This window comes from Perca flavescens, chromosome 8 (assembly GCF_004354835.1).
Source record: "Perca flavescens isolate YP-PL-M2 chromosome 8, PFLA_1.0, whole genome shotgun sequence".
In the NCBI taxonomy this organism is placed as follows: Eukaryota; Metazoa; Chordata; class Actinopteri; order Perciformes; family Percidae; genus Perca; species Perca flavescens.
This window is the reverse complement of record NC_041338.1, coordinates 28056789-28065544: the sequence shown is the minus strand read 5'-3', so window position 1 is coordinate 28065544 and position 8756 is coordinate 28056789. Positions and strand designations below refer to the sequence as shown.

Genomic DNA, 8756 nt, shown 5'->3' with positions numbered 1-8756 from the left:
ACTGAGTACACTTCAATATCTGTTTATTTGTCGCAAGTAATATCGTTATTGCGATAGTCAACAATGTTATTGCAGGCTGTATTGCATATTTTCCTCTTATCGTGCAGCCCTATTTAAGACCCATGTTTTTTGTTGGTCCAAAGTTCTGTATAAAGCACCCATTTAAAACCACACTCAAATAAACTGTCAATCTCAGTCTGAGACACATACATCAAGGTACATAAATGTCAGAAAAGAGTGAAAATTTAATAAATTCTGGTTTACTCATCATTCAGAGTGTTCAGAGATAGAAAAAAAAAAGAGAACATAAGCTTTTCATTAGTAGACGGTGGATATCTGCCAAAATGTGGACTCAGGTCCAATATACAGCCGGTTTGGTAACTGAACTTGATCTGTTTGATCCAGGTGTCCCTGGACAGGAACTTGAAACCTTAAAGAACAGCCTCGCTAAGTTAGAGCTTGGTAAGTATCCTGTTCACGCATCACAAGGGAGTGTTACAGGGAGTGATTGCATGTGAATTTGGAGATTAATTTGAGCTGTTCAAGTGACACAAAAAGTTAGATTTCTTGTCAAACTTGTTTTTACCATACCGATGTTCTGCTTTTACTATTGCATCAGTATGTTTGATGTAAATTGATCCTCTCTTTGGGCAGGATGGTGTCTGAAAAAGGAGCAATGAGAAATAATTTGAATACATGGTTTAATTAATCTTGATGTCTTTACGTCTAGACCGCAACATTATTTTTGTGTAAAAACTGCAAATGTTCCAACATGCTTTTACTAAAGGCTTCTGAACAGAGTTCGAGGCCCGGAGGACCAAGATGACAATACAGTTTGGAAGTTGTTGAACAATTGTTTTCACTTTATTAATTTCTGATTTGTTGCATGTTGTTCTCTTTACATTTCAGCCATGAACTATGACTTTGTCCGAAGAGTTGGTCAGAAATACTTTGTGTCCTACAAGAAGAGAGACTCTTTCTCTACGGCCATCGAGTTCTGCTCCCAACGAGGCTTAGAGCTGGCTTTGCCCCAGAACGAGGAGGAGAACAACATACTCACTCAAGTGTTTGGGGATGATAACAAAACGGCCTGGATCAACGTCAACACTAACAAAGCTGAGGGGAATTTTGAGGCCGATATGAAAAACCGACCTCTGACCTTTACCAAATGGGGAGAAGGGCAGCCAGACAAAACCATCCAGGATCCAGGCTGCACCATGCTGTCAGAAAACGCAGTCTGGAGAGTGACACACGATTGTTCTCTGAATGCTTACATCATTTGTCAGATGTAGAAAGGTCTTGTGTTCCAGATTTGGAAGCATTGCTCTCAGAAATATTTTCTTCCAGATGTTACAGTTACTCAAAACCACTGTCTTAGATCTTAGTCCTAACTACGGAAACATTTGCAACAATTGCATCATCAGCATGGCATTAAAACTGTTTCACAGACTATACATTATGAATATTACATTATGAAAAGTTTACAATTAAAGGAACAATATGATAGATGTATAGAAACAACGGTGAACTCTAAAAGCATACAGTACGTCACAATAAAGTTTACAGCAGTGAACATTATTTACATTTTGGCTGCCCAGCTAACCTATCTGTTGAAAAAGTGAAATAGAAAGCTTACAGGATTGGTAAAATGACAACCTGAATGTTAACTATGACAAAAGTGGCAGAAAATATACAACACTGACAATAACTGACCTGACATCTACTGTACTTAAAAAAAGACAGAAATCTTTCAAAAGAGCCTAATGTTTTTATCACAACATTAGAGAAGCACACTGACAAGGCAGTGAAGAAGACCGCTAGCTAGAAAACATGTATGTAAACATTGCCAAATTTAAAATATTTTAAAAGTCTGCTTTGCAAATGTTTCATGAGGATGGAAAATGAGCTCTCAAACATTTGTCACACCTTACACAATGCCTTTTGGTGAATGTAAATACAATTTTTGTGTATTTACAAGAAAATTGACTGGACATACCCATTGTAAAAATGCAATGGGTCCAGGATCACCATAGTTTATATTTCCTTATACACAGAAAGGAGAATGTGTATTACAGTTCGGTTTTTAATTGGAAAAGGCACTGTTATGTAGAGAAACACATTTGTAATGTCATATCAACATGGTATGTGTCTTTGTTTTAAGGAAAATACAAAAAATCCATCCAGAATAAGCTCTGCAGTCTCATAACCCTGCTGGTTAAACATGAGTTTTCCTCCTATTTTCAGGATTATATGTCAAATGACATCACCAACATAAACAACAAAATCTGTTGTATATGCACTCTAACTACATTCTATTATGCAGTGAGTTCCTTTCTGTTTATCACTATTTTGTGCTAGATTTACTTTAAACTTTAAATTAAAACTTTTAAAATTACTTAACAACAGCTTGCTTGGTGCTAGTTTTAAACATATCGTTAACGTTGTGAAATTGTCATTTTGGTTAAGTTTAGGCACAAAAACTAACTTACTTGGTTATGTTTAGGCAGTAAAACTACTTAGTTAAATTTGGAAATGTTTGTGGTTTGGGTTACTTTACTGCTGGTTACGCACGTGATGCAGGAAGTAACATAGCTCTGTTTGTTCCGTAAAGTAAAAAGAAATTGTCGGTTACTTTTATTTTCAAATGAGACATGATTTTGAGTCTTGTGGTGGAATGTCCTGTGTTTGTTTGATCCATCCACACCCCAACTTTCCTCCTACTTGGCGCTCTATTCTTCTTCACCTTTGCTTCTTTCTCTTGTCATAAGAACAAGGGCCATATTTGTACATATTTGTAATGTCATATGAACATGGTACTTGTCTTTGTTTTAAGGACAGTATAGAAAAGCCATCCACAATAAGCTCTGCAGTCTCATGAGGGAGGCTCTTTGACTTTGTTTTCCTCCTAGGTTCAGGGTTGTGCCGAATGACATCACCAACATAACCATCTGTTGTTTACGCTGAACTGAATTTCTTACATATGCACTCACTACGTTCTCGATCACTTTTCTTTGGAAGAAGCGAAAAGTAGCACATCCTGCAGATAACGTCTCGTTAATCAGTGAGTTCCTTTCTGTTTATCACTATTTGGTGCTATATTTAGTGTTATTAAAACTTTTTAAATTATAGCATGCTTGGTGATGATGTTAAACACGTTAACATTATGAAACGGTCACAGTTTGGTTAAGTTTAGGCACAAAAACTAACTTACAACAGCATACTTGGTGCTGCACTAAAGACAGGCTGTAATAGAATTCTAATTTGCATTTTAGAAATTAAGTTTTGCTGCAGCACATCTGTATATATTGCAATGAAAATCTTATCAGTTTTTCTGAAGTGTTATAATGAACTAGCCACTACCGGAGAGACCTTTCTGTTTAACACTATTTGGTGCTAGATTTAGTGTAATTTAAACTTTTTAAATTATAGCATGCTTGGTGATGATGTTAAACACGTTAACATTATGAAACGGTCACAGTTTGGTTAAGTTTAGGCACAAAAACTAACTTACAACAGCATACTTGGTGCTGCACTAAAGACAGGCTGTAATAGAATTCTATTTTGCATTTGGGAAATTAAATTTAGCTGCAGCACATCTGTCTATATTGCAATGAAAATCTCATCAGTTTTTCTGAAGTTTTACAAAAAACTATGAACTACCGGAGACACATCATTTGTAATGAGTAGTCATTCTTTGGTGGTCATTATTTGCCAAAGACTGAGTTCTGAAATGACCACCTTTGATTTCATGTGACGGACTTTGAATCAATGGTTGTAAACTATGATAAAACAATATTCCTGATGTAGCCTGAAAAAGGGCAAATTCTTAACTATAATTCTAATACTGTAGATTTCAAAGGACTTAAAGAGATTTAGATTTCAGAATGTTTGATCCCAGTGACCAACAGGGTTATCAGTAATGTTTAAGTGAAGTTTACCTCTCTGTTCCAGAAAATCTCACTTGCTCTAGTGATCTAATTTACTGAAACAATAAAAAATTATAGCTCCAATAACTGTTATGATGCTCTGCATTCTGAAGATGAGGATGTTTCTCCTGTTCTGCGTCCTCTGCCTGATGTCTTCTACTGGCTACAGTCAGCTTCCAGGACCTCCTGGTCCTAAAGGTGACATAGGATTTCCTGGGCCACGTGGGATAGCTGGGCCACCTGGTCGGTAATATTGACTTCCACAATCACGCTCCTAGGAACACTCGTTCTGACCAGACTCTAGTCATTATTTGTCTGAATTCTGGCACCCCTCTGTTGGATAGGCAGATCAGTTTGTTTTTAATCTCCCAAGAGCTTTCTGAGGTCACTTATACATTTCCTTCATTTGACTTGCTGTGTCAGCTGCAACAAGTCCTCCAAACCATACAAAAACATAGGTTGTTTATTCCTACCCTCTAATACGACCCTCATGAGCATTTTCTGTCCTCATATCTAAACCAAAAAACGAAACTGTCAGGGTTTTAAACACATTGTTAACGTTGTGAAACACTCACAGTTTAGTTAGGTTCATGCACAAAAATGAACTTACTTGGTTATGTCTAGGTAACAAAACTACTTAGGTAAGTTTAGAAAAAGATTGTGGTTTGAGGTACTGCACTGCTCGCTATGCATGTGTTGCAGAAAGTGACGTAACTCTGTTTAGTCCGTAAAGAACAGAACAAATTCATCAGTTACTTTAATTTAGTAATGGGACATGAACCCCAGTCTCCTAGGTGAAAAGCCTGTGTTTGTTTGACCAATCCACACCCCAACTTGTCTCCTCATGTAGTACTTGTCACTCTTACATTAACTACTACAGCCACTAGAGGGTGCCGCCACTATAAACGTAAATATGAGTTGTGCTTGCTGCATGAACAAACGACTTATGTTGGAATTTTCAGAGGACAGTCTGGTCAGCTGTGATGGCTCACGAGACCACCCTAAGGTTGGACAGTCAACTTTGTACACAACATATCTTCAAAATATACAGGAAGGATTGATATGACATTTGCTAAGAAAATTCATGAAAAAATGACAATGATGGGCCCAATGTATGTTAGCTTTAATGCTCACCAGATAATGAACCTTTTGACTCAGACTTCTATGTATACTGTAGCAAAAATCTGTCTCTGAATGTTCTATCCATACAACATTTTGTTTTTCAAATAGAAATCAAACATAACAGCTTCAAGGGGCTTTTGATTTTTAATCATCTTCTATGTCTCTTTCCCTGCTCTTATACACATGATTTGCTGGCACAAAAGGAGCGCCGGGACGGTCTGGACAGCGTGGACAGCGTGGACCGCCTGGACAGCCTGGATCTGCTGTATTCTGTGGACGAGGTTATATATTTTCTAGATTTTAAAGAGCATATGTATTTTATAAAATTACTTACTATCACTATCTGAGTAACTGCTGTTTATCATTTAGTAACATGCAAAATGCACCAGTACTACAGTAGAACCTGAATAAATGTCAGTGTCTTCATTGTCCTGCACAAAGAAATCTTTGCACACATAGACTTATAGTTGTAGTTATAGTAGAGATGTAGATAGATACACAAGAGGTGGACACTTACACTACATTCTAGTTCCGTAACAATAGCAATACTATTTTTTTAAAGGAACACGCCGACTTATTGGGAATTTAGCTTATTCAAAGTAACCCCCAGAGTAAGATGAGTCGATACATACCCTTCTCATCTCCGTGCGTGCTGTAACGCTGTCTGACGGTTCCAGCATTAGCTTAGCCTAGCACAGATCCTGCAGGTAACTGGTTCCAACTAGCCTACTGCTCCCAATTGTGACAAAAGTGACAAAATAACGCCAACATGTTCCTATTTACATGTTGTGATTTGTAGAGTCACAGCGTGTACAAAAAACAACGTAACATGAGACACAGCCATCTTCTAACAGTAAACAAACCGGGAACTATATTCTCAGACAGGCTTGTTGCGAGCATATCACTCCGCCCAAGTACTATATTCTTCCGCCTGAGAATATAGTTCCCGGTTTGTTTACTGTTAGAAGATGGCTGTGTCTCATGTTACGTTGTTTTTTGTACACGCTGTGACTCTATGAATCACAACATGTAAATAGGAACATGTTGCCGTTATTTTGTCACTTATTCGGAGCAGTAGGATTGCTGGAACCATTCACCTGCATGTTCTGTGCTGACCTGATGCCGCTGGAGCCGTCAGACAGCATTACAGCACACACGGAGATGAGAAGGGTATGTATGGACTTGTCTAACTCTGGGGGTTACGGTGAATAAGCTAAATTCCCAATAAGTCGGCGTGTTCCTTTAAAGATCCTAGTGTTTGACTGTTGTTGAGGCTGTGTCCGAGAGATTTTAAATTCCACTGTTACTTGTAAATCTTACGATACAATGCAATGCATGGAGGCATGTTGTCAATCTCCCTCATTAAGATAAGTGTACTTATTAGAAGTACAACACAGCCAGTGAAACAAAGGAGCTTTCAAAAGTCTGAGAAAATAACTGGTAATGTTTTCAGGGTAATCTGGGCCTGAGATTTTAGATGTTTACCAGAAAGCCTGTGGTACAAACAGGGGCGTCGAACTGGGGGGAAAAAGGGGACTAAGTACCCAGGGCCCTCATGTAAGGAGGGCCCAAAAAGATGCTAGAATGAAAGCTGTGGATGCGGGAAGGGGCCCATAGAAAATGCCTTTCTACAGGGTCCAGAATTTTGTGCTATGCTCCTGGGTACAAATGGAGGGAATTCAATTTGAAAGATGTGTGTGTTGACTAGGCACAGAGGGTCATATGAAAGATGCTACAGAGTTCTACTTTAGGATCCAGTATTTTTGGAGTTTGATTTGTGCTATGTACTAAAATTCAGGATATCACGGCTTTGGCTGTGTTTATTTAGTCTAGGGCTGCACAATATATTGTTTTTTTATCGTCATTGCAATATTAACTGCCGCAATACACATCGCGAAAGGCTGGGACATATCGCGAAAGCCACTCAGAGAATTTCCTTTGTTTTAATTCCAACAAGCAATTTGTTGTATTTTAGCAGAATACTGAAGGCAGCAGAAATACAGAACTGAGTACACTTCAATATCTGTTTATTTGTCAAAAGTAATATCGTTATTGCGATAGTCAACAATGTTATTGCAGGCTGTATTGCATATTTTCCTCATATCGTGCAGCCCTACTTAAGACCCATGTTTTTTGTTGGTCCAAAGTTCTGTATAAAGCACCCATTTAAAACCACACTCAAATAAACTGTCAATCTCAGTCTGAGACACATACATCAAGGTACATAAATGTCAGAAAAGAGTGAAAATTTAATAAATTCTGGTTTACTCATCATTCAGAGTGTTCAGAGATAGAAAAAAAAAGAGAACATAAGCTTTTCATTAGTAGGCGGTGGATATCTGCCAAAATGTGGACTCAGGTCCAATATACAGCCAGTTTGGTAACTGAACTTGATCTGTTTGATCCAGGTGTCCCTGGACAGGAACTTGAAACCTTAAAGAACAGCCTCGCTAAGTTAGAGCTGGGTAAGTATCCTGTTCACGCATCACAAGGGAGTGTTACAGGGAGTGATTGCATGTGAATTTGGAGATTAATTTTAACTGTTCAAGAGTACACAAAATGTTAGATTTCTTGTCAAACTTGTTTTTACCATACCGATGTTCTGCTTTTACTATTGCATCAGTATGTTTGATGTAAATTGATCCTCTCTTTGTGCAGGATGGTGTCTGAAAAAGGAGCAATGAGAAATAATTTGAATACATGGTTTAATTAATCTTGATGTCTTTACGTCTAGACTGCAACATTATTTTTGTGTAAAAACTGCAAATGTTCCAACATGCTTTTACTAAAGGCTTCTTAACAGAGTTCGAGGCCCGGAGGACCAAGATGACAATACAGTTTGGAAGTTGTTGAACAATTGTTTTCACTTTATTAATTTCTGATTTGTTGCATGTTGTTCTCTTTACATTTCAGCCATGAACTATGACTTTGTCCGAAGAGTTGGTCAGAAATACTTTGTGTCCTACAAGAAGAGAGGCTCTTTCTCTACGGCCATCGAGTTCTGCTCCCAACGAGGCTTAGAGCTGGCTTTGCCCCAGAACGAGGAGGAGAACAACATACTCACTCAAGTGTTTGGGGATGATAACAAAACGGCCTGGATCAACGTCAACACTAATAAAGCTGAGGGGAATTTTGAGGCCGATATGAAAAACCGACCTCTGACCTTTACCAAATGGGGAGAAGGGCAGCCAGACAAATCCATCCAGGATCCAGGCTGCACCATGCTGTCAGAAAACGCAGTCTGGAGAGTGACACACGATTGTTCTCTGAATGCTTACATCATTTGCCAGATTTAGAAAGTTGTTGTATCCTTGCAAGTCATGTTTTAATGTTGCTTTAAACAAATGTACAGTCTCTAATAATATCCTCTGAATCAAAAATAATGACCTTAAGGTCTGGTTTAGGAACAATAACTCCATGTAATAATTTCCCACCACCATCCTTGTGATGTATGCCACTCTTTAAAAAAGCCTCTTGATTGCATCAGCAATGTGGCATTATTACTCTTATAACATAATAACATATTCCTCTACTAAAAAGAATTTAAGCAAATTATTATATTAATACTTTACATGGCTATGTAAAAAGTGTAAGATCTTTTCAAATAGGATGTTTTAAAAGCATACATGACGCAATAAAGCATACAGCAGTGATGCGGTCTCATTTCATTCATGCATTTATTTTAAGTTGAAGTTGAATTTTCAGTCC

At 38.0% G+C, this 8756-nt stretch overlaps 2 protein-coding genes across 2 annotated transcripts; both read left to right on the top strand.

The window, feature by feature from the left end:
* Nucleotides 1-344: 344 nt before the first annotated feature.
* LOC114560091 (mannose-binding protein C) lies at nucleotides 345-1911 on the top strand. Its single transcript, XM_028585244.1, has 2 exons — nucleotides 345-462; nucleotides 910-1911. Exons 1-2 carry the CDS (start codon nucleotides 345-347, stop codon nucleotides 1290-1292), a joined length of 501 nt encoding a protein of 166 aa, XP_028441045.1. The 3' UTR covers nucleotides 1293-1911.
* A 1028-nt stretch (nucleotides 1912-2939) lies between these two features.
* Nucleotides 2940-8701, top strand: LOC114560221 (pulmonary surfactant-associated protein D). Its single transcript, XM_028585445.1, has 5 exons — nucleotides 2940-3061; nucleotides 4040-4169; nucleotides 5252-5329; nucleotides 7457-7513; nucleotides 7962-8701. Exons 2-5 carry the CDS (start codon nucleotides 4040-4042, stop codon nucleotides 8342-8344), a joined length of 648 nt encoding a protein of 215 aa, XP_028441246.1. The 5' UTR covers nucleotides 2940-3061; the 3' UTR covers nucleotides 8345-8701.
* Nucleotides 8702-8756: the final 55 nt, after the last annotated feature.